Raw genomic sequence first — 26,338 nt, forward strand, 5'->3', positions numbered from 1 at the left:
ACTACTTTTAGATGCATACAAAAATAGGTAACTAAAAACTATAACTTTTGCATAAGTTACTATATATATAATTTAGTATACATGTTCAATTTTGAAAAATTAGAAAATGTAAGTACCTATGATCTTACCACTCAGAGATAACTAACTCCCTGTCAGCATTTTGGAGAGAATTCCTTCATGTTCTTTTTAATTAAACACCTTTTTTTCTTTAAAAATAAAAATTAAAATGAACAATTAAATGAATTAGGTTTCTTCGTTTACTTATATAGACTTAGAGATGCATTCCATTGTAGACTGAGCAGTTAAATGCCGTTTTCGTTTTCTTTTTTCTTTTTTTTTTTTAATTTTATTTTGGTTTTGTCTCTTTTAACTAGCCCACCAGGATAGTACTTAAGCTGGTGTCAGGCATGTGGCATCCAGCCCAGGATTGACTAACTTACAGGATGTAACTAATAATCATAAATAACCATCAATATTAAGTGAACACTTCACTTTTGTTAGTCGATATGCTAAGAGCCCTACAGGAATATCCTGTGTCATACTTACAAGAAACTCTCAGACATGAATACGTTGTTCCCATTTTACAGAGGGGAAAGCCTGTGGGTGAAAGGTCCCTAGGATGTGCTGATCATGGTGGTGTGCTGAGTCTTTTTGTTGTCCAGCCCCTCTCAACAACTACTACTTTGTTTGTGAAAAATTGCAAATTCTTCATGTACTAGGCAGGGGATATTGCTCAGTGGCTGTGAAGAAACAGAACGAGGAATATTCAACCTCAAGTTGAGGATCATCTCTGAGCTGGAGTCAGTGCGTCTTCGATGCCTGTCTGAGCCTGGGAAGACGTGCCTCTCTTGAGAACCCGATGATAAGAACAGTTATTACATACACACCCCTGCCCCCCCAACCCTAAGTTTGTGTTGGCCAATCAGTCCTGCTAGCTCAAGCAGAGGCCCAGCTCTGAAGTACTTAGGATCTAGGTGTTCGTGAGAAATGGGGTTCCAGGGAAGGGCATGTCCTGAACAATTTCCAGAATGTCAGTTATCAGGTCTTGCCATTTTTGATTTGAGATTTTCCCATGGGTACATTGAAGTATAGAGTAATTTTTTTTTAATTTTTTTTTTAGTATTGAAGAAGTTACTTCTTGTCTAGTTGAAATTGTCCTATTCTCTTAAACCTTGTTTTGTTTTGTTTTTTAAATTTAGAAATGGCTCAGTTGGGAAACTATGATAGTGGGACAGCAGAAACACCAGAAACAGATGAGTCAGTGAGTGTAAGTATCTTTCTCGATGAAATACGGTGTTGGTTTTTCTGTTTATCAGCTTCTGGAGATTTGCAGTGTGTCAATAACTTTATTTCTTCCATAAACATGTGTTGTGCTTCTATATGCAAGGCAGTAAGCATATAATTTCAGCCCCTCTTTCCAAAGAGAGAGAGATTAATAAAAAGAAACCATACACAAAAAATAAAAATTTTAAACTCGAAGAAGATGTACAAAGAAAAAGGGCCCTGTGCTACTAAAACATAACATTGACAGAGAGTGACCTCAGTCTTCCCAATCCAAAAAGATCTCCTGAGGAAATGGCCCAGGACCTGTGGTATGAGAAGTTACTAGGGTGAGAAGGGCGTGGAGGGAACATTCCAGGCCCAGGGCACAACCTGCACAAAGACTGTGTCACAAGGGATCAGAGTGCATCTGAGGGTAAGGGCAAGGAGATCATAGAGACTGGAGAGCTGGGAGCCAAAACCAGACATAGAGGTCCTTACTGTTCATCTTTGTCAAATCTTTTCTTTCAAAGAATGGTGAGAAGCTATTGAACTTGGGAAGAAATGTATGTGTTTGTGGGGTGGGGACAGACGGACAGGAAGATGACCCAGTCAGAGTTACAGCTTAAAAACAATCTTACAACGGCAGTATAGATCACAGATGGGGCGAGGGGGGGCAGATAGGGGTGACCATGGAGAAGCCACTCAAGAGGCTTGGCAGTGGCACAAGGAAGAGTTCTGGGATATTGGTGCCGTTGTCCCTAATTGTGAACACCAGAAGGGGAACCAGGCTGAAGCAAGTTGGGGGTGGTCAGGAAAGAGAGGCAGCTGTGTAGCTTGGGGGCTAAGGCTCTAGAGTAAGATGGCCTGGATTTGAAAGCTGGCTGCATCTCTCACTAACTGTGGGCATCTTCTCTGTGCCTCAGTTTCCTCTTCTGTAAAATAAATATAAAAGGTGACAAAATAATAAATGAGATAATTTATGTGAAATGGTTAGATCAGCAACATTACTACATGCTAAATAAATGATAGTTTTGTTAACTTTATCCTAATTATTATAATTTTGAATTTTATATTACATTATATATATTATATAATTATATTATAACTTTGAATTTTGAATATAATATTATAATAATAATATAATAATAATAATAAAATTATAATATTATAATTTTGAATAAGTGTAGACTTAAGTTTTTTAGGGACATTCAAGAAGAGCCATCACACTAGCATCCGTATACATGGTGTGGGATCTCCCGGCACTTGGAGGGTTTTTGGTGGAGTTCTGAATGGGGTAGGAGTCATCCATGGGCATGAATGAGGTCCCCTGGGTGGGGAAGAGTTAATGAGACAGGTGGGCCTTGGACAGGATCTTTGAGTCCAAAGCTGCAGAGCCCCATCAGAGTGGAATGGTGAGACAAGTGAGTGGTTCCAGTCTTGAATTATGTCCTCTGAGAGAGGGCGTTAGCAGTGATGACTAAACCCCAGGGCCCGTGGCCAGAAACCTAGGTGAAATAGAGAAGAAGAAGAGTGGTTTGGTTAAGCAACACAAGAAGCCCAGAGGCCACTGCATGGCCCCTGAAGTCATCCAGGATAGTGAGAGAAGCATAGAGGAAGGTGGGAAGCTGGGTACCCAGGTCTTCCTTCAATAAATGGGACAGTGTGTCAACTGATGACAGCATCCAGTGGGGGAGGGTGACAAACACCTCAGACTCATGGGGTTTCTTCCACAATTACAGGAAAGAACTCTGGGTGCTCTGCAGAAGGAGCAAAGAGGCTGTCCATCCTCTCAATCCTAAGATATGTGGAGTATGAAAGAATATTTCCAAAACAAACAAACAAACAAACAAACAAACCCATTTTACTTATTATTACCCTTTGAACTCAACTTTTTAAAGAAATGTCTTTTTGAGAATAGATATCTAAACCATGGTAAGACTAATGATGTGGAAGTCAGGAGAGGCACGCATTGCCTCATTGTTGCTGACTACATTTTCCAAATAAGAAGGGTTGCCACTAAGGACAGACATCCTCTGATCAGGGACAGAAATGCTGCACCAACTGTCCTTCCATGTAGAGCCACAGTGGCCCTTTCTGTTCTGACTGAAATTAGAGTTAAGGTTTGACGTTTTGGACTTAATTTCAAAACTTGAAAAGATTGGGATGAGGCTAGCTTGAATAGTTTACAGAGGTAAATTCAAGTTGGAAATTTTTTTTAAAGATTTTATTTATTTTTTTGAGTGAGAGAGAAAGAGTATGAGCAGGGAGAGGGACAGAAGGAGGGAAGCAGGCTCCCCACTGAGCAGGGAGCCCAATTTGGGGCTCAGTCCCAGGACCCTGAGATCATGACCTTAGCTGAAGGCAGAGGCTTAACCAACTGAACCACCCTGGCGCCTCCAAATTAGAAATTTTCAAAAGCTTGGTGCCTTCGTCTCCCAGAAATGGGGGTTCACTTAAACTAGACTGAGGCTCCGTCATGAGAGGCAGTCTCTCAGCACCGCCCTGCAGAACTCAACTTGAAAGCTGTGTGCCAGCTTCCTTTGGCTCGAATACTGCCCTTCAACAGATTCAACACCAGAGCATAGAATGCAAATGTTATTTGTGGTACTATTAAAACCATTTTCTTAAATCCTCAACTCTCCTAACTTCCTTATTTTGTTTCCAAGAGCTCTAATGCTTCCCTGAAACTTCAAAGGAAACCTCGGGAAAGTGATTTTGAAACGATTAAATTGATTAGCAATGGAGCCTACGGGTGAGTAATTCAAGAAAGCTCTCTATTGTATTTTAACACACCTGAGTAATATATTCTTCGCATTTATCCTAGGCCAAATAGACGTCATTAGGGACTTGAGTTTTCAGTTCATTGCTCCTCACTGGTGGGTATAATATGCAGCCCACATCGTTTTTCATTTAGATACTCCATCAAGAAAGCCTATCAAGTGACCTAGAGTTATTTTAGAGGTATGGAGGAGACTTTATAAAGTAAAGGTAAATTTTTATATATACCTGTTTCTGCTTCCTTTATTATGCCCTTTGGGTGCAGAAATACCTGATTCTTGGTTGTATATATGCATACACACATTTCTATCTAGATATATATATATATATATATATATATATATATATATATATAATCTATATCTCTGAAAACATGTAAATTCATATATAGCATCACTACTTAAGAGTTAGCTGGTACTTCCTCTCTGACCGCCAGTCAGTCTGGTGAGAGAAGTACTTAAATGAGAAGACTGCTTGAAAATTTAAAGCAGTATATTTCCCTCAGTCTTTATATTATACCAGCGTTTTGTTTTGCTTTTCAGCTGAAGTCCGTGTTCTAATCTGGTCACATAAGCGATGCCCCCTTCTTGCTTCATATTTAGAGACACAGGGTTTTCCTCTCAGGGCGTAGGAAGGGTCAGTTGTGACGAGATCCTGCTGAGTTACTAAGAAATAGTTAGGAAGGGTAATTAATACACATCCCGTGTCCTGATCCGTTTTAGACAGCCCAAGAGCTCTAGTTTAATTAAGTATTAATCTCAATTCCATCTGTATATGGAGAGCAATAAACAATCCCATAGACATTTATTGCCATTTATCACACAGATGAGCAGATGAGATAAAGTGATTTTTGTTATGCCACAAGGGATGTTTCTCCTTATGACTTTTTTTTGTCTCTAATATTTTCCACACCATTAACTTCGTGAAGAACTTAAATAGTTGTGAGTCCTTTCTGTGCTTCGCTGATTTATTTCCAGGATTATGTCAAATGGTATATTTCTTGATGTGGCTTGTAAATGTTTTCTGATGTCCTATTTTCACAACATTGTCTTTCATTCAAGGGCCTCGTGGAAACTTTATCCCCTAAGAAAATTGATTTAGCATACAGTCATTTGTGAGTTTTGTTTGTTTCTTACTTGGTTGTAGTTCCTGTTGGTTCTTGAGATCCTCCGAGGATTTCTTCCTTCATTAGGGAAGAAAAACGGGTCTTTGATTTAATGGGTCTCTGGGTTGGAGCACTGATAGATTTTATTGGCAGTGGAATTCTAGAAAAAGATGATCTGTGAAGCACCACTTTTATCAAATTTGGGCATATATCTTAGCAGTATTTGGAGTTCTAATTGGTTGAGTAAACTCATTTGTAGTGCAATTAAAGCGCTGTCTCGTAGATGAGGTATATCACACTTCGGGGACTGGTTGGGAATATACAAGAAGTTAAACAAGCTGTGAATCGGTAAACAGCCCGGATGCAGGCCAAGTCATTAATGGGCTGACAAGCTGCCTGCGGGAACTTCTGCCCAGCAGCCAAAACTTCTTTCCCTCTTTTGCTCTCCTCAGATTTAATCTCCCATTACATTTCTGACAGATTTCCCCTTCGTTTTAATTCTTTTTAATTTAAAATCCGAATGGCCCTAAACCCATTGGTCTACCCAGTCAGGATGCTGACAGCAGGCTTACGGAACCTGGCTGAACGCGGGGATGCTTCTCTGGGTGGATGAACTGAGGCTGTTGGAGGTTTCCTTGGTGTTTGTGTTAAAGTCCGTCCCTCACCTTGGTGGCTTCGAGTGACCTTGATTCTGCAACTTGGTGAAAATCGCCTGTGCTGGAAACTAACCCTGTCATTAGAAGGAGCTAAATAACACATCAGGGTTTTCTCAACATCATACTTAGTGACAGTTCATGTTGTAAACCCAGTCTGCTAATTTGATATCATCCAGTCTCCTCTGCTGAATATGTTTCGGACACTGAGTGCTGGTTTATATATGCTTTCTTCTCGCAAGAGCCCCGTGTGCTGTTGATGTTATTTCCGCCTAGACATGGGGAAAGAGGGGCTCAGAGGCACGGCTGGTCACAGGTGTGCTGATTCCAAGCAGTGTTCCTCCTTTCTCCGATGCTGCTGTTGCAACTTGGAGCTGTCTTTTCTTGATTCCACCTGAACTTTTAAACAACAGCTTTGGATGTTTTCAGAGTGAAAGAGTAAAATTAACTTGATTAAAAAAAAAATCAAATTTGAAAGGCACAACATTTCTGTCCCACTTTGCTTTTGGTTTCTACCTTTGTGGTACATCGTTCTCTTTGACGCCTCAAAAGATGGGGTCATTTATGCGACAGACGCATGTGCGTAGGTTGGTGGCTACAGCTCTCTCCCTACAGCCTTTCCTCTAACACGTTCACTCTTGTTCGCATGTACAGATTTGCTCGCACGGATTCATGTCCTGGACTTTCGGGTTTACGCATTATTTTATACGCATGAGACACTCACACTCCGGAGAGGACTGATTCATTCTGTTCTAGATCCCATCAGCTTTTGATTCCATCTCTCTCTACCCTCCCACTCCTCACTTCTGCCTGGGGTGAAAAAAAGCTTGACTGAGAGAGGACAGGTACCAGGCTCCGTGCATCATCCCCCACCCTTGGGTTCTACTATTTACCAGGCAGATCAGTGTAGGAAAAGAGACAGAAGCAGCCTTTTGAAAGAAAGCAGCCTTTCTTTCAGGCCAAACTGCAGAGAAATGAGGGGCTGAGTCAGTTCAGTCCAGTTTTATAACCTTGGATGGTGTGTAGCTGTGCTTAGCAGTGTTAGATGTCTTGTCCGTCAGCCAGCTTCTGTCTGTCTCTTTGTTTCGATCTCTTTCACCCTCTCTCTGTTGAATTAAGTCAATTTGGAACATCAGCTTTCAGGAGAGGAAGGAGGGTGTACACGAGAGAGGACAATTACTGCTCAACAACCAGATTTCAGCATTAAGAAGACTATTCCTAAGGCAGTAAAGAACTGTAAAAACAAGAACATAAAACAAAGAGATAAGTAGCTACAGCAGATTCTAATTAAGAAGCCTAGTTGACTTTTGCAACTTGATTAAGATATGAACGTCCCTGGGCAGTGATATCTCAAGCTACCTATAGGATTAATTTCTGTGGGTGTAGGTAAATTTCCCTAGGCATTGACTGATGATGTTAAGCACATCCTAGTAAGGCAAAGCAAAAAGTCATGAAGTTTTATAAATTGCAAGTCTGAGAGTAAAGGTATGGGTCCTTCCCCATTCACAGAGTGCCCCTGGGAAACCTAGTCCGGATGCCAGTCAAACTGGGCCTGAAGCCTCTTTCTCCTTTGCTCTTTCATTAAATGGTGGAAGGCTGTTCTTCCTTCCCCACTTCCTGTTATTCTTCCTGTTATCCTGTTTTGTTTTGTTTTGTTTTGTTTTGTTTTGTTTTAAAGAGCATCCTGGTTTACCTCCTGACGCCGATGAAGCTCTATCTAGTGAAGGCTGGGTCACTCCCTGTAAGAAATTAATCCCAGGAAAGGTTTCCAACTGCAGGCACTCAAAATGGACCCTGGCCTTGGACTTTGTCCATTTAAAGGGGATGGTAGAGGGGAGTGTATGGCCTATTGAAATTGAAGAGAAAATCTGATCTAAGAGAATGGCTTGAAATGTAGATAGCTCACGAGCCCTTTGTAAGGGCCTTCAGCGCTCGGACTGGGTAAGCAATAAAAATAGTAACTTTTTCTCATCATCAACCAAAAAAAAAAAAAAAAAAAGGAAGAAAATGTGCAGTCTGATGAATTCGCATGCACACTGGGGTTAGATCACTTGTAGGAAGGAACCAGGGTTCCAGTTTAGCATATAGAAAAGACTGAAGGAGGATTACTTTTGAGTAGATTTTTCATGAAATGCTGATTTTTCCTTTGACTGCAGAAGCTAGAGTTTTAAAACGTTACCTCTTTGGTTGTCCCTGATTTGCAACGCTCGGCTAGGGAGGCACCAGGGCTGTTTCGGGTAGCTTAGAAGAAAGAAAACCTGCATAACGCTTGCTGATGCCCATTGATCTCGGAGACCTTCCTTTCTTTGCACCAAGTCCCTCCTCTCAGGGCCTCTGAACACTGGTTTGGGGTTAATTCTGGCACAGTTGTTAAGATGATGCAGAATGTGGGCTTAAACTACAGCCAGAGGGTTCAGTTCTGTCCTGGGTTCAGTGGTCCTTGGCCAAGGGTTGCTACTCATTCCATGGATGATATTAACATGAGTTAGAAGCATGATAGAGATCAAAGGTGATTTTTTTTTTTTCTTCTCAAAAATGGTTTTGCAAATCTTTTTCAGAGCTGATAGACACACACCTTAGCTGGATACAAAACATATTATGAAACAGAATGACTGTGATCTTTGATCCAAGAAATCAAAGTTAAAGGTAATTGACATAACAGGAATACTGCTGAGAATAACAGACATACTGCTGAGCAGTTTTCTATGTGAGAAACACTGATAGTTGATTGAAAATCCCATGGCAGCCCTATGACAGTCTACAAGTGAGGTTCCTAGTATCATGTCTGGAGGGTCCTCAGTGCAACATCTACTCAGTGTGAAATATTCAAAGAGAGAGAACATGAGCTGTATTCCAGTTGACTCTCGGTAGTAGGCAAGCACTTATGTAAAGATACTGTTTTTTTCAACGTTTCAAATTCTAAATTTCATTTTAAAAGGTAAATTCCCTATTTCAGAAATTCCTCTTAGTAACAATATTTGTTCTCCAGTGTTTGTCTTCTGTTTCTGAGTAAGTCAGGTTATTTTCTGTGCTCCCTTTGTATCTGTCTGTCCACCTTCCAACATCTGATTAGGGGAAGCTCAAGGTTTTTGGGGGATCTTGATTTTATCCAGTCAGTATTTGGAAAAAGAAAAATAGTGTAAAAGTCTTTGATCCAGAAAGAAGTAGTAGTTGGTTGGTTAATTAAATTGGTCAGAGTCAGAAATCATTTAAAAAAAAGATGTATACTTTAAACATACTTTTAATTTCAGATGCATCCTGAAATTAAACATTTCAGTGTAATCTAAATATATATAAATTCAGAGGTGCCTGGGTGGCTCAGTCAGTTAAGCATCCGACTCTTGATTTTGGCTCAGGTGACAATCTATAGGTTGTGAGATCCAACCCCATGTCCTGCTCTGTGCTGGACATGGAGCCTGTTTGGGCTTCTCTCTCTCCCTCTCCACCCCTCCCACCCACCACTCATGTACTCGTGTACTCGTGTACTCTCTCTCTTCAAAAAAAGAAATGATAATCATACACACACACACACACACACACACACACACACACACGTGTGTGTGTGTGTGTGTGTGGTGTGTGTGTGTGTATATATATATATATATATAATTTTAGTAGTCCTCTGATATAAGGCCTTTTTAGGACAGCCTATATAAACCATCTTTCTAATACATTGTTTTTGTTTTCTACTTTTTGCTACTTTAAATATGAAGCAGGAACTTGAAGCAATCTGCGTGTAGGAATCTAGACTGTATTATTTTTCCCACTTTTGAAAACCTTCTGACCCATACTAAATCAATAGGATTTTTATTTAGTAACTCATATTTAACGTATCTATCAGTACTTTCCAAAGCATTCCATTTTTTTTTTTAATAAACAACGAAGTTTTTCCTTTTCACACTCCTGTTTCATCGGTTTAAATATTTGTTTAAATTAGTTAATCCTGACATCAAGCCTCACCAGAAAAACAGGTGTAGGAATAAACCCAGCTGGTGAGAGCCCCAGCATTTGACATCCTGAAGAAGACTGCTAGCCTGTGTAGAAAGTGTTGGCCACCCAGCTGGCCAACTCCCCTGTCAGTATGTGGTACAGTGGAAATAACAGTGCTAGATTCTTCCTTGAGTTGGTTATATAAAGTGTGGGTAAAAGAGATTTTTTTATACAGTGAAGGAAAGAAGAGAAGACCAAAGAAATATTGGGGGGGCAGGGGGGAGAAGTAAAGCAAAAAAAAAAAAAAAAAAAAGGTAAGGTTTAAAAAAAGACCCCCCCCCCCAAAAAAAATGATTTTGCAAGTGAAGGAGAAAGATGGATACAGTGAAAAGGCAAACAAACAGAGTTGAAAAAAAAAAAGAATTTCTAATTGAACAATTGGGAGGAACATGTGAATATCAGTTAAACTGAGATTGAATATACTTCAGATTTATGTAAGTGGATTTTACTCTGGGAGATTGGTTCAGCAGGGACTTAGAGGGTCATAGTTCTCCTTGCTTTCAGTTTTCATGAGCAGTGAAAATGAGCAGTGGAATATGCATTTCAGATCAGATAACCCCTTGTTTTAGGATACAGACGTTGGACATCCTTTACTGTGCGTGATTGCTGTTTAGGTAAATTATTATTTATTTGAGCATTTCCTAACCTGAGAGCTCACATCTGTTCCACAATAAGGACAAGTGAGGAGTAACTTAGGAGAAAATGAGCCAGTGGAAGATACTTTCCTTGTTGCTCATCATTGCCAGGTGAGGTTTTAAGCCTCCTCCTCCTCTTGACTGATTTCTTCCACATCAAGCTTCAAAGAGTCCATTGTCTTTACCCAGCCAGAATTGGTTCTCTAGAGTATGTGCATGAGTGCAGCCTCCTCATTTTACAGTAAAGTTGGCTGTCACCTTGGCCATGGGTCGGATGGACGAGTGTATTATTGGCTTCCTTTTATGTTGGGAAATGCATTTTTTGTTGAAACAGCCATAGGTGTAAATCATACTGATGTGTGTAGTGAGGAAATACACTACTCTCCATTGCAGGACAGCCTTACATGACCTGTTACATACTTCTCATTTATCTGGAATTCCATGGGGAGTAAATTACCCTCAAGTTGGAAGCCACCTACCCTAAGAAGCTTTGGTCCTTTTTGTAGATCCCAAGGGTACCATATAGAAAATTACCGCTTTAGTCAGTCTAGAAAAAATGCCTAACATATATCTAATGCCTGAAAGGATATAGCTCATGGTTGTATATGTCCTTTTTAAAATTCTTTTCCTGCTCTGACTTATATATTGAATTTTGCTTTGTTTGTGGAAGAACCGAAAATATCGGTTAGCTCTTGGAAAATAGCCCATTCTAGAGACTGTCCATTTCTGTCCTTGCGGTGAAGATGAATTTGAAGCCTTATGTGTGACCAATGACATTTAGCGAAAGAATAAGAAATAAATAAATGTAGCCATAAGATTTTGGCCTGGAGTGGGATGTTTGTAGCTGCTAGGATAGTGTGTGTGAGCTGAATTCCAGCGGCCATGTGAATGCAAAAAAAAAGAAAAGAAAGAAGAAAAGAAAAGCTGGCCATCACATGGTTTACCTATCCAGAAGCATCATCACTTCCCATGAACCCCAACTCTTGTGCTCCTTTTCAGGGCAGTCTACTTTGTGCGGCATAAGGAATCCCGGCAGAGGTTTGCTATGAAGAAGATTAACAAGCAGAACCTCATCCTCCGAAACCAGATCCAGCAGGCCTTCGTGGAACGGGATATCCTGACTTTCGCAGAGAACCCCTTTGTCGTCAGCATGTACTGCTCCTTTGAAACAAGGCGCCACTTATGCATGGTCATGGAATACGTGGAAGGTAAATCAGTGTCTGACACAGAAAACATGACACCTGTACCCAGAAACCACTGGCTCCTTTGTGCGGTGGAGGCCTTCCCTGTTGGGCAGCGGAATGGTTGTAGCCGCCTAGGAACTGAAGCCAGGCAATGAGATGGCTGTATTCCCAATCATCATCTTCTGATAATTGCTCGTAGAGTGCCTGCTCTACTATAACAAAGGGAAAATTAGTGCTATTTGGAAGAAGGTTGTTTTTCTTTTTTAATAGCTTTTAATCCTAACTACCTTCTCTCAATTGGTCATTAAAGTTAGAATGTAGGTGATGGGATTTTTTTCCTACTTACTTTTATCACATAGCATATCATTCATTACAATTGATCTTCTTAAAGAATGAATTAAAAATACATCCATTTTTGGTCTATGGTGTGAAATTAAAAATGAGTTAGGGGAAAAGAACATACAAGTCAAGAAAATTTAACTTTTTTTTTTATGTTTATGGCTTACCTTTTAAATATTTTTTAATATTTTTATTTCCTTCCATTTTACATTCAATTTCTGCATTTTTGGCCATGACTTATTGACATAAACTAAGTTAATAAAAGGAATATTTCAGGAAGGGCCAAAACCATCTGCAGAGCATCTAATTTAAGCTCTAAAACTTATAGGAGCAGAACCCCAAAACAATAAAACTCGAAGAAATGTTAAATATCATTTAGTTCAACCTTTTCATTTTGCAGATGAGTGAACTGAAACCCGGGAAGGGGGGAAACTTACTAGATACTTTCCTTGTGGACACAGGATAAAAGCATAGCTTACGTGATTTCCACCCAGTTTTTTTCCCCCCATGCCAGCGCCGGGCTTTATTAACCTTGGTTGTGTTCACCATAACTGACATTTGTCACATGTTTAATAAATATTAGCAATATCCTAAATTCTTTACATAGATTACCTCATTTAGTCCTCATAATAACCTGAAAAGGGATGACAGTCTTATATCTTAGTATTAGAGGAAAGAGCCAGGTCTAGTTTGACTAAGATCTACCTGCCTCTAAGAGTCAGGGGTAGGATTTGAACTCAGTAGCCTGATTCCAGAACCCAAGCTTTATGCTGGTGTATTTTGTTCTTCAAATTTCAGTTCTGCTTCAGAGCAAGTCTGCTCTCTTGGAAGGACTCCTGCTTAAAAAAAAAAACACAAAAAACAAACTTTGTTTTTTTCCCCCACACCACATCTTAGAGACGTGATTACTCTGTGCATGGTTTCCACTTAGGAATTTGAAATGCTGTGTCTGGGGATAGAGGGCATTCTGCTTTGAAGGTCTTTAATCTGAACTGATGGTCTTCTTCAATCCTAGCTAATAACTCCACCTGCTAAATCTTGTGCTTGGGTTTTCTAGGAGGTGACTGTGCTACATTAATGAAGAACATGGGGCCTCTCCCTGTTGATATGGCCAGGATGTACTTTGCCGAGACGGTCTTGGCCTTGGAATATCTACATAATTATGGAATTGTACACAGGGATTTGAAACCAGACAAGTATGTACACCGAGGAAACACATCTCTTTTTCCACACTATACAAAAAGTTGTCTACTGTCTCTAAAAATGTTTTCTTTTAATGTTGCTTTGCACGTTTTGAAGTTCTCCTATAATGTTCCCAAGTGAGTTATTTTGGCAGTTTATATGATAATATTTATATAATAATTTAAAGGCTTTGGTGCTTATAATAATAGCTTGTAAGGAACAAAAGAAAAAGATGATATAAAGCCAGGATTAGTTAAAATTTTTTAAGTTTTTTGTTATGTTCAGTTTTGAATAGCTTCTAGAAATGTGCTACAAGTTTTTTTCGGATAGTTTCTGCATTTGGTATTATCCCTGTTCCTTCCTATTCCTATTCCTTCCCTATGCCATGATGATATACTTGGTATTATATTCTATCTCACATTTAATACTGAATTTAATTTTTAATCTTTATGACGTTCATTTTAATGTCTGATTTGAGATACAGATAGACTTTTTTCCCCTCAAATGACTAAGTTATTCATCTTGACACCATTTATTAAATGTTTTATGCTTTCTCTACTAATTTCATACACCTCTAAAAGCATTACATGTTAATATGTAAAGATTCTAAGCGTGCTGAAAATTTTATGATTTACAATTAATTCTTGCTCATTCCAGAAAATTTTGAAGTACAGAAAAACATGAAAAAATTCATTCACAGCATTACCTAACAAAAACAACTGTTAGAATATGGACTATTTTCTTTCAGTAGCTGTTTTTTCTCTTTTCACATCCTCTCTTCCTTTAACATTTTAATTAATTAAAATTCTGATTTTTCCTTTGAAAATGAAAACTTTAAAGATTAAATTCATAAGACTGTCACATGTGAATTCTTTGCATTATATAAGAAATCTGCATTTTGTGCTTAATGAGCAGAAATTTATAATTGATCCACAAGTTGAAATCTTGAACAGTAGTTCATTTTTCTGTCCAAGTTCTTTATCTTATGTGTCACTTAAATCACAGATGGTTGCTTATCTGTTTCTGATGTATGGCATGGGATTATTGAGAACACTTCTTTATTTTATTATTCTGAAAATAGAAAGATATCAGAGTCCCATGCTTATATTTTTCTAAGTTTAAACCTGTAAATGATATTGTATGTAGCTGCTCCAACAAAGATTAGCCAGGCCAGGTGTCTGGCCCTCCCTTGTGAATCACACTCATGAGCCAGATACACATATGTAATATGTTAATGGGACCCCGTCTCTTCCCAGGCTGGGTTTGGGTTTTTTTTTTTTGGTTTTTTTTTTGGTTTTTTTTTTTTTTTAAATTTTATTTATTTGACAGACATCACAAGTGGGCAGAGAGGCAGGCAGAGAGAGAGAGAGGAGCAAGCAGGCTCCCGCTGAACAGAAAGCCTGATGTGGGGCTCAATCCCAGGACCCTGGGATCATGACCTTAGCTGAAGGCAGAGGCTTTAACCCACTGAGCCACCCAGGCACCCCCCAGGCTGGGTTTTATATTGAGACTGATACCTCTGGGACCTGGGTGGCTCAGTCGGTTAAGTGTCCCAACTTTTGATTTCCAATCGGGTCATGATCTCAGGGTCGTGAGGTCGAGCCCCATGTTGGGCTTCACGCTTAAGATCCTCTTTCTCTGCCCCTCTGCCTTTCCCCTCTTTCTAAATAAATAAGATTGATACTTCTACAGTAAATAGTCTTACAAATTGCCAAGAAAAGGAGAAAATCTAAAAAGAAAGAAAAGAACTTCAAAGTAAGTGTTATCACATGTGTCCTTTTGCTTCACAGTTTGCTGGTCACCTCCATGGGGCACATAAAGCTGACCGATTTTGGATTATCCAAGGTGGGACTAATGAGCATGACTACCAATCTTTATGAGGGTCATATCGAGAAGGATGCTCGAGAGTTCCTGGACAAACAGGTAGGCTTGGCTGCAGCTCAGCTGGAGAGAGAGAAAGAAAAAGTACGCTATTGCCACTGACATTCAGAATCAACTTTGTAAGCCAGGTCTGCATTAGGACTGGGCGTTTAGATGTCTGTATGAGCCTTACGTTTAATAAAGTGCAAATTGCTTCCATTTTTCTCCCTGGGCCTCTTTGAACTGTCCGTTCCTCCACATTCCTCCCCCAGCATTATGGTCTATTAGCAAGACGAACGATGTAATTGCACACAAGTGAGAATCTGAGAGAGACAAATGGAAAACTGTTTTTGTAAGGAATTCAGGAGTCTCAGCAGAGTACTCATGAAACTCATGATGCATTGTACAATCACGGGTGCTAAAATCCGAGCCATGGCCCATTTCCCTTTAAGCATGCCTCATTACCATGTGCCCACAATCTGTTCATTGTAAAGTTACTTAAGGTAAACATATCTCAACTGTCATGCTTTTCTGAAGTAACCAGGATGTGACTCTATTTTGGTCATATAAATACTAAAATTATCTGTGGTGGTGACTGATTAAACATGTATCATTATATTAACTTTGAGGATTAAAAATGTTTTTAATACTAAAAAAAAAAGTTTTTAATACTGTGAAATAAGTGAAACCACCAAATAGCGTCAAACCTTCAATTCAAAATTACTCATTACACATAGTTTAACATTGCAGCAGCATTTTAAATTTCCCTTTTTTGCTGTTTAAATATTTCATTGCCTTTGGTGTTATGGATACTGACTTGTAATTGCTGTTCCTAAGTTCTTCATCCATTTGGATCTCTGTGGTTGAGCAGGTGCGCTCTGGGCAAAATAATTGGTGTGTAGCCATCTTGCTCATTTTAATTCATGTCTAATATTCCAATTATTCTAATATTGCAATCATCTTTTAGGTCTGTGGCACACCTGAATACATTGCACCAGAAGTGATTCTGAGGCAGGGCTATGGGAAGCCAGTGGACTGGTGGGCCATGGGGATTATCCTCTATGAATTTCTGGTTGGATGCGTGCCATTCTTCGGGGATACTCCAGAAGAGCTATTTGGACAAGTCATCAGTGGTAAATATCATCAGGCATTCTCTTCCAGTGGCTGTTGGGAAACAGCTATTTCATGCAATTCTGTGGAGTACTGCCATTTTAACTACTAAAATGTTAACCTTTATCAAACAGTTTAGCCAACACATTAAAAGAACTCACTCATCATAGCCCATAACTGACTTTCACAAATCTCAGGGGATCAATTTGTGTTGAAAATTGATCTGAGGAAGTTTCATTAACATGGAATTTGGAAATGTACGAGCAGTGTGACCAGTTTTTATGTGTGCTTTTCTGCAAAAGAAATTCACGTGGGATTTGTAAATTATTTCATTGCCGTCCAGTCTTCCTTTCTATAATAGGAAAGTTGCACCAGGGAAGAAAAGGTTAATGTGGGTAGCATTTACATAAATGGGGGAAAATGGCTAATGACACAATGAAGAAATTAACAAAAATGTAATAAACCCTAAAACAAATGTCTACCAAATAATAAATAATGAGAATGGGAAGGAAGCAAATTTAATCCACAGATTGTTAATGATTTCATTGGTGGTTGTTATGGTGTAATGTTATTTCTGTAACAGCTGTTCATCTTTCATTTAAAATTCAATAACCTTTAGATCTTAACCTGCACGCTGACCCTCACTATTGTTATGCGGCTTGTGGCAAAACTAAATGATAATTAAATAGGCTCTATTACTACCCTACCTGCTGTTTTTATAAATTTCCCCGAAGCATAGATCAGAAAGGCCTCTCCTCCTCAAAGCTTACCAGTTATCGCTGACACCCGCATCACCCACTCAACCACCTTTTGGACTGTGCTACAAGGTCTATCAGTGGAAAGAGAGGGAAAATTTGTGGTGGTATGAGGAGTCCCTTAATCACAGCATTATTCTTTATCGTTGACTTTGCAAGCCAGGCATATTTGTAAACTTTAACAAAGTAGATTTGTGGGTTGCCTGCAGTGTATAACCCTTTTCTACAATATCTGAGCTGTTTATGGATTTATAACTAGGCTGTTTTCTGATAGACCAAGGCCTGAATGGCAAGAGGAATCAACTGTTTAATTAACACAAGCAGCAAATGCTGGCTTTGTTCTCTGTGCCTTACGGCTCAGATGCATATTCATGTTTTATTTTCCAAATCAGATTTAAACTGCAGCAGAGGAAGCTGGAGGCAGGCACACACAGAAATAACTCATGTTTTTATTGCATTTCCATACACACAAGCACGCACACCTTATCTTCAGGCAAACTCCTGTGGAATGTAGAACATATTCTAATATTTATGACAGACTTTAAATACTTCCATTATTACCGTGATTACTTTGGATTTTTTTGTCTCCAAGCTTAACACTTTGGCCTTTCGTTTGTCTCTAGAAATAGTTATTTTTGCAAAATTAATTTGTGCTTCTGGAAGCGGAAGAGCTCTAAGGGCAGGGCCAAATTCACATTTGAGAATAGTAAGAAAGAAAAATCATACTCTCTTGATTGCCTGGAAGGGCAACCATCTAAAACACAGGTGTTAAGAGTTTTTACCATATTAAGTCCTCTTAATAACTAGAAGGAATAATTTGTTTTGAGCCAAGTCTGCCAAAAAGAAAAAAAAAAAATTCAAAGCATCAAAAAAGCAAATAAATGGAAGATACTGGTTATTGAAATATTTTCTCCCTGCCTCGTTGTAAGCTATGCTGGTTCATGTCTCATGAAACAATGCTCCTCAAACTTGATTGGCCCAGAAATCCACTGACAATCCTGTTAAAATGCAGATTCTGACTCAGGCTGGGATGGAGCCTGAAATTCTCTTTCTGTAATAGACTCCCAGGCCTCCTCCCAGCTATTAGGACCCAGACTGCCATTTGAACAATAAAGTTGTAAATGACCTATCTCCCTTCCAGATGAGATCAACTGGCCAGAGAAGGACGAGGCGCCGCCCCCTGATGCCCAGGATCTGATTACCTTGCTTCTTAGGCAGAATCCCCTGGAGAGACTGGGAACAGGTTAGAGCACATATGTTTTAATTGTGCTAATATGCAAAAAATAATGTCTTTGTGGAGCACTCAGAGGTCTTTGTTTGTGGGTTGTTTTTTGTTTTTTTTTTTTTGCATAAGAAACATCTGTTGGTTGATGTAGGACATGACTACAACACATCATAACAATAATATTTTGGATTTTTTTCTGAGAGTAGTGTGTACACTAGGAAGGCTGGTGGTGGTTTGTCTTTGATTTTTGTTTTTCTTGTTTTCGTCTTTTTTTTGCAAAGCAAAAGTTATTCTTTTTTTTTTTTTTTAATTTATTTGACAGACAGAGATCACAAGTTGGCAGAGAGGCAGGCTGAGAGAGAGGAGGAAGCAGGCTCCCCGCCGAGCAGAGAGCCCGATGCGGGGCTCGATCCCAGGACCCTGGGATCATGACCTGAGCCGAAGGCAGAGGCTTTAACCCACTGAGCCACCCAGGCGCCCCATTCTTTTTTTTTTTTTTTTTAAGATTTTATTATTATTTGAGAGAGAGAGAGAATGAGAGAAAGCATGAGAGGAGAGAGGTCAGCGGGAGAAGCAGACTCCCTGTCAAGCAAGGAGCCCAGTATGGGACTCGATCCTGGGACTCCGGGATAGTGACCTGAGCCAAAGGCAGTTGCTTAACCAACTGAGCCACCCAGGCACCCGCAAAAGTTATTCTTAATTTATTTCAATAAATAAAATTGGTCTGGAGGAAAAACTCTGAGGGCGCATAATGGAACTCTTCTATCCTGAAAAATATGCATCTTAAATAAATTAAAACAGAGGATTTGAGATGTAGAGCTTTTTTGTTTGGATTTTTTAAAAAATACATATATATTCCCAGAAAGATTTGACCTAGCCCGTTAACTATTTATAGACTTTGAAATGGTTTATCAGTACTTGAACTAATTAATTACTAGAAATGAGTGTCAGGGGTTGAACCATGCTGTCTCATCATGGTGATCAGCACCCTAGCCCAAGAAAGAGGATTAAAACCATTAGCTTTCAAGATTAAGGAGATAATATAGATTTGTTTCTTGCTGTTTATTTTTTTCCCCGACTGTTTTACTCAGAGTTTTTTTCTGCTTCTCCTCTTCCTTATATTCTGAATAGACAGAGATCCCAATATAGAGTTCCAATCTGCCCCAGTATTATCTAGATGGGGCTAAATATTAAAATATAAATATAAACACCACACACACACACACACGCACAGGCACGTGCACACTGTGGATAGTTTCCATAATTTTCAGCAATGAAAATTGTTGACTTGATGGAATATTTACTCTGAGCTGTTTCATTCTACTTCATTATAATAGAAATATCAGAAAATGCTGAACAAATCATTCTCTCCCTCAATTTTTCCAATAACTCCTCCAAATACACACGTTACTGTCCATGTTTGCTCACAGCGTCCCCCAGATGGAGGGCTCCATTCTTGCTTAAGTGTGCTGTGCTACTAGAGTTGATGATGATGCATTGAAACCCATAGATCATATTCTTACCTTGTAAATAAAGTTTTATTGAAACACAGCAGTGCCATTCATACACATTGTCTGTAGCTGCCTTCATAGTACAGTGGCAGAGTTGAATCCTCAAACTGTATGACCCACAAAGCCCAAAGTATTTACTGTTTGGCTTTATACAGAAAAATCTTGCTGACTGCATTAGTGAATCAAAGAAGACTGAAACTCTGGCCTTCGCTTAGGAAAACGTTTTTGAGTTGAGCCTCCTTCTGGCGTACCGTGTGCCTGTATGCCTTTTGCAGTGGATGAGTGGGCCTTCGGCGAAGAGTGGAGATTAAGGGCACAAACTCTACAGTCAGATTGCCTGAGTTTAAATCTCTGCTGTGTGACTGTGGGCAGGATGTTTCCTTTCCTGTGCCTCATTTTTTCATCTGTAAAATGGAGCTTAGAGAAGTACCATCTAACAGGATTACCGTGAGGATGAAAGATCACCCATTCTGGCTCTTAGCACCAGGTCAGACACTGCTGCCACTGGTACTGTCATTTTAATTTCCTGCCCGTATAATCTGGTACTTTCCCCTGTGGATGTCTGAGATCCAGCAATGGTGGTGGTGCCCCCACCTTTGAGCTGATTGAACTCTTTGGACAGAATATATTTCTTCCCACCCTATTTGGTGTTCCTTTTGTCTGAAGCAACTAGCAAAGTTGTTCTCCCTACCTGCTGTGACCTGCAGTCACAGTTGCTTTCTGGCCCCAGAGAGAGGAGTCGCAGTCAAAGAATCCATGCCAAGCTTTGACTAGGGCAGAGTTTGGAGGAGTGATTTTTTACTCACTTGAGCCAAATAGGAGGAGCAGTGGCATTTCCACCTTGTCCTGCAACAACACAAATATCAATGTCCGCGTCCTACTCAGCTGTCCTGGACAAGCGTTGTCCTGAGATATGACCAAAGATAACAATAGAATTGGCACGTGCCTTCCCAAGAGCCCGCTTCTCTTCAGTGTTCTTGGGTCAGTTTGGAGAGTTTTCCCACTGAGTCTTCTGCCTGTTTCCCTCCTCGGAGAAGACCGGGAATCTTGACTTCAACAAAACAGGGCCATGATGCTGGTCAGCATGCCCGTCTTTCTATATTCTATGCTGTGAGTTATCTCTCTGTGCATTGTCTTCCTGACTGCTACTTGTGTTCTTTTCAGGGCTTGACAGTTAGAGATGTGAATCTCCTAGCAGAAGCTCAAAAGAGACATTTAAAAGACCCTGCCCAAGCTCTTAGCATTTCAGGAAGTACTTGCCAAACAGGCGGGTCCAACGTGACAGATCCCAGTAGGGCCCGGAGAATGAGGCTGAGAACCCCGCAGGCCTGCCATGCTGCTTCCAGTGACAGCATTTTGGATTTAATGCATATTTAGCAGGCAAAATAATGCACCGTGAAAATGTGTGAATTCACATTTGCCTGAGAGACTAGAGAGGCTAAGAAAAGGAGTGTGAAGAACATAATGGATGTTTAAGAAACTTCCATGAAAGGAGAGAAAAACGTAAGGGAGAACATTAGTGTGAAGCATAACTTAGAATTTGGAAACTAGGCCTACTTGGACTAGACTTTTGAACTTGTGAGCTATTGAGCAGCAGCCTGTTTTATTGGACTTTATAGGTCTAATAAGGTGACTGGCTCCCTACCGTGTACCAGCTGAGAGGTCTAGAGTAGTTTCTTCATGATCTAGGTCGCAGTTTCCTAATCTAGGGACATGGGCATGTTACCATACCCCTCGCAGGATGATTACGAGGACTGAAGGCGAACACGGTCATGAAGCGACCAGGTACATTAACGTAGTGCATCACAGGAGCTCCAGACATAACCGTTCCCTGTCCTTCCCCGCGTGGTGAATCCTTACAGTGAGCACTGTCCCCTGCATGAGTTCCGGGGCTCGATCATTTTTTTCAGGCTCATAATGCCATCATCTGCCTTGCCCCAGCAGCTTAGCCCAGAGGTCATTTCTCCCCACTCTGTCCTTTTAATTCTTTTGTTCCCCATCTCGGCAAAAGTGCACGAGAAACAGGACTCCGTGGTCAAGGAACCTCTTCTTGGGGCAGGGGTGGGAGAGTAGGGGGTATGGCACAAAGGCCAAAGGGTGAGAAATGTGAGCTGGGTTACCCGTGGGCTGTGACCCTGTGGGGACGACCCCTTGTCGTCATCCACAGAGATGAAGTGAATGTCCTCCCCAAGTTGGCTTCCAAAGAGTGCCAGGTGGAGGGATGAGAACCCCAGTCCTCCCGCTATGGTCCGGAAGTGCCCTGTGAGCCCTTGGATCTAGAGAACTGTGCTTCTCTGAGTAAAGCTGAGTGACCTGGGAGTATCCTCTGTCATCATTGTGTCCCCATGAGCAGGAGTGGAAGTGAGAGTCCTTGCAGCATGGTATGTGGTACGCCGCTTGGTAGGGCTTGACCCTGTGGACCTTAGTGTCGTAGGCACAGTGAGGGAGCTGGATAGATGTTGAAGATCTTTCAGCTTCTCTGAGATAAGAACGCTGGAAGAGAGTGTGTCTGGCAGCTCTGTGTGGGTGTGTTGGCATTGTGACCCCGAGGACGCGCCTGGCTGTTTTTTAAACAGACTTCAGCTCAGCCTCTCCACGCTTTACTTAATAGGCACTCGTGGTCCAGTATGCTTTCTCCCTTACACGTTGTTTCCCCATCCACACATGGAGTTGACACAATGCTTACTTTGCGGGGTTGCTTTCAGTGTTTTAATGAAAGGAAACTAGATGCCTCTAGCGTGTAGTGCAGTCCTTGTCCAAGTCAGCCCTCCCACCGGAGTTGCTCGCGTTACTGCCGCTGTGGTCGAGGTCAGACTCCAGTGTTGTGTTGGAAAAACGAGGAATGCTTAGTAACAAAAAATCTCTTCTTCATTTCTTGGGGTGATTTTCCCACTTTGCTTTTTTCTCTCCATTGTTCTCCATACACCGATTGGTCCTGGCTGGGTTTGGGGCCCTGACCTGCCCCCTGTGCTACAGCAGCCTGATGGGAACACGGCCCCATCTCTGAACCACGTAGACAGCTCCCCCACCCCAATACCCAGAGCCATTTCTCCTTCACTTTGCATTTTTCCTCCTCTTTTCTCATACTGCACAGAGAACAGGGTGGGAAACATGGTGACAAGGGCATGAAAGAGGCATTTAAGTCACCCCTACAGGGTGTCTCCTGGGAGGGAGGCGATTAGAACCTCTGTTAGTCTTGTGTGAAATCTCTCTTCCTGGTGTTTTTTTCAGGATAGAGTCTTCCTTCTCTCCTTCCTCAACAGTGTGGGCGGGCGGGAGGTTGAGGGGATGGGCAGGCCAGAGGCCTGATGCTCACACTGTGACTGTGGGCCTTCTTCTCTTTCCTGGGGTAGAGTATGATATTTGGTGGGGCTTCCCCTTCCAAATCCTCTTTTATGAACTGAGGGATGCCTGGGTGGCTCAGTTGATTAAGCGTCTGCCTTTGGCTCAAGTCATGATCCCAGAGTCCTGGGATCAAGTCCCACATTGGTCTCCCTGCTCAGCAGGGAGTCTGCTTCTCCTTCTGCCTCCCTCCATGGCTATGGTCTCTCTCCCCTTCTCTCTCTCTCTCTCTCTCTCTCTCTCAAATAAATAAATAAAATACTTTTTTAAGAGAGATACTTTTAAAAATAATAAAATAAAACTGTGGAATGAATTAAAAACATTTTACTGAATTGCGTAGTCATGCTGACTTGGGGGGAAAAAAAAGCCTAAACTTAAGAATTGTGCCTGCTTTTCATCCCATCCTTTATAGATCTATCAAACAGGTTTGCCAGTTTCTTACCTAAAAATCTGTAACCCACAGCGTCAAAGTCCTACCTATATTAACAAGCAAGCCAGTAAAATTGAATGGAAACCATTATATACTTTTTAGGAAAAATTCATCTTTATTAACCTCGCCTCCAGAGGAAATATTGCTGTGAACACATTTTGCGCTTTGTTAGAATTTCTTTGGTTTTGTACTGGGCAAGTCTGCTTTGAGCCAGTGTGCGTCCACATCCCCAGATTCGACGTAATGTGGTTTTAAGTGGCCGCATCATTAACCTTTGAAAAATGGAGGAAGTCATGGAAAAATTAACAAAGAAACGTGTGCTGTAACAACTGCTGTTAGCAAAATCAAATCCTCTGCTGATAAATTATGGGGAAGAGATTCTTTTATGGGGCGTGTTGGTTATAGAATAACAAAGTAAGGTTTCCATGATTCTTTGATTTTTCTGTTGCTAAATTGGGGGGTGGGGTGGGTGTTGTTCTTAAAAGCTTTGCTGGAGGGTAGTTTAACATCTCCCTCTCTGTCCTTTCCCTCCCTCCCCGCCCCAAGGTGGTGCTTATGAAGTCAAACAGCATCGATTCTTCCGCTCTTTAGACTGGAACAGTTTGCTGAGACAGAAGGCAGAATTTATTCCCCAGCTGGAATCCGAGGATGACACAAGTTATTTTGATAGTACGTGAATTATCTGACATAAAACATTGTTTGACCTTTACTTTGGTAGAAAATTATCTCCACTTAGGGTAGAACCCTCTAGTCTTGAACCTGTGAGTTCTTACACATAAGGCTGCTTTGATATAGGAGCTCCTAATTACTGTATCTAAAGTAAAAGCTGAAATGCTGAGTAATTGGAACCATGCCCAAACATTTCCCTGCAGCTCGGTCAGAGAAGTATCATCACATGGAGACAGAGGAAGAGGATGACACGAATGATGAAGACTTTAATGTGGAAATAAGGCAGTTTTCCTCCTGTTCACACAGGTTTTCAAAAGTAAGTGAGATGTGGCATAAACATGCAAGGTCTCCCCAGAGAATCTCCCTCAGACCCGATAGTGGGCATCCCTAAACAGCTGGACAAGATCATAAAAACCACCTACAGCATTTTTGGGCTTGGGGTCTCCTATACTTAAAATTCCTTGGAGTTTCGGAAAAGTGAATGACCCCACCATCCTGATAATCCAGAGTTCCTACCAGCTTGTCACACTCTCCATAGATGGGTATGGTTTTTTTTGGAGGCCCAGATTTGGACTTGGAGTACTATCTTCAGAGAACACCATAGCCATATATATGCAGACCTCGCCCTGCAGGACCAAGTCTAGTTCAGTGCCAGGCAGTAGAGGAATTTCCTACTTCTCTGATGCTTCATTGAAGAATGTTGAGCTAGAGTCCTTGTGTACACAGCCCCCTCTTACTATCACAAGAATACAACGCAAGGGAGCAGTCAGAGTCCTTGACATCAGCTAGGACCCTTGGGGATAGTTGCTGTGGAATGGGAAAGTCTTGTAGTCAGTAATAGAAAATGTTAAGTTACATGACAGAGGCCAGATAAAGCCAAGTTAGAGTTTTGGAAATGGGAGAAGGTAAAAAAATCAATGTCCAACAAGGATACTTCTTCCCGAGAGTGGTAATGTGAAAAAAATTCTTACCACTCACAAAGAAATTGGACAGTCCTGAGACCAGACAGGGCCCTAGGAAAATGGAAGGGCTTCTGGAGGGCCCCCTTCTCCCTTTTGTGCTTTTCAGTAACTATGCAATCCCTGTTTACATGGCGTTTTGCGTGTTGATTGTTCAGATCTTCTGTACCATGTAGGGCTTATGAAGTGTCCTTTTTTGTACATGACTACTAGATAGATAGATAGAGCGTATCTGCAAATGGGCCGGCACTGCCTTCACTGTTTAAAGGAAGGCCATGGAGAGGTAGGGGTCTCCTTGCAGGGTCTGCTGGCCAGCCCGTCCAGAGCCAGAACTGAAGCTTTGCTTACCCTGAGGACAGGCTTTCCCCCGTGCCTGTGCTCTGGCCCATCCAAGCTGGGCCCTAGACTCTGTTCCCTTCCCGCTGTCTCCTGTGCGTTAGTCACCCTGGGCCTCACCACAGTACATGATATGCCATCTAAGGGCCACTCCCATGAGAGCAGCAAGGGGCTGTGTTGCATGGTGTGGAGTGCTTCCTGCCCTGGGCTTTCTGCTCCCAGTTTTTCTTTCCATCTTTCCTGTGGGACAGCAGAGATCTCAGGTCTCCCTAAGCTCTGCTCCCCTTCAGAAACACCGGTCCCGTCTTAGGAAACTGCCTGTGTGTGCATGTGATTTATAATCCAGACAAACCCCTCTGACTCAGAACCAAACGTGCACTGCCTTCCCCCACACATACATCTTGAACCAGGTAATTTATTCTTCTCTTCACACTCAATTCCAGTTCATTTCTCTCCTTCCCGCTCCTGACTGGTGGTCGTTAAATCTTTTTCTCTGTGATTTTCTTTTTCTGATAGACTTCATGGTTAAAAAGTCATCTAAGTTGTGCATTGATCCCAGGACTTAGAAACCCCAAAGCATCTGTGGACTGTGTTTGCAGATGCAAAGTCCATAATGAGATAGGGCGAGAGGGTGATGACTTCATAACTCCCCACTCCAAGGAGAAAAAAATAGATCCACGGCCCATTCATCTCAGGACTCATGTAAATAGCATCGGAAAGTACCTTCTGTATACACAGTCCCAGCTGAAACTTTAGTCGTGCTCTCAGATTTTCTCCCCAAGTTTGGGGTTTTTCTGACAAGCTCTTTCGAAAAGGTTGTAATAAACCCCAACACTTGGCCTCACAGGTTTTCAGCAGCATAGACCGAATAACTCAGAATTCTGGAGAAGAGAAGGAAGACCCCGGAGACAAGACCAAAAGCACTGTGTTGCCGTCCACAGAGACGTTCAGCTGGAGTTCGGAATATTCTGAAATGTACGTGAAATGCCTGTTAAGGGTCGTAAGCGGTCGC

General features: G+C 41.2%; 1 protein-coding gene across 4 annotated transcripts in view; it reads left to right on the forward strand.

Moving 5' to 3' along the window:
- Positions 1-26,338, forward strand: part of LOC111156870 (microtubule associated serine/threonine kinase family member 4) — a 555,459-nt gene that overhangs the window by 503,218 nt on the left and 25,903 nt on the right. For all 4 annotated transcript variants that reach the window (XM_022517982.1, XM_022517984.1, XM_022517985.1 and 1 more), the window contains 10 exons: positions 1,200-1,267; positions 3,930-4,015; positions 11,424-11,632; positions 13,005-13,143; positions 14,920-15,052; positions 15,957-16,122; positions 17,996-18,097; positions 23,909-24,031; positions 24,235-24,347; positions 26,174-26,301. In XM_022517982.1, coding sequence (XP_022373690.1) covers positions 1,200-1,267; positions 3,930-4,015; positions 11,424-11,632; positions 13,005-13,143; positions 14,920-15,052; positions 15,957-16,122; positions 17,996-18,097; positions 23,909-24,031; positions 24,235-24,347; positions 26,174-26,301 — 1,267 coding nt within the window. The remainder of the gene's footprint in view (positions 1-1,199; positions 1,268-3,929; positions 4,016-11,423; positions 11,633-13,004; positions 13,144-14,919; positions 15,053-15,956; positions 16,123-17,995; positions 18,098-23,908; positions 24,032-24,234; positions 24,348-26,173; positions 26,302-26,338) is intronic.

The sequence above is a fragment of the Enhydra lutris genome, unplaced genomic scaffold (genome assembly GCF_002288905.1).
Source record: "Enhydra lutris kenyoni isolate GAN:26980312 unplaced genomic scaffold, ASM228890v2 scaffoldscaffold50, whole genome shotgun sequence".
NCBI classification, from domain to species: domain Eukaryota; kingdom Metazoa; phylum Chordata; class Mammalia; order Carnivora; family Mustelidae; genus Enhydra; species Enhydra lutris.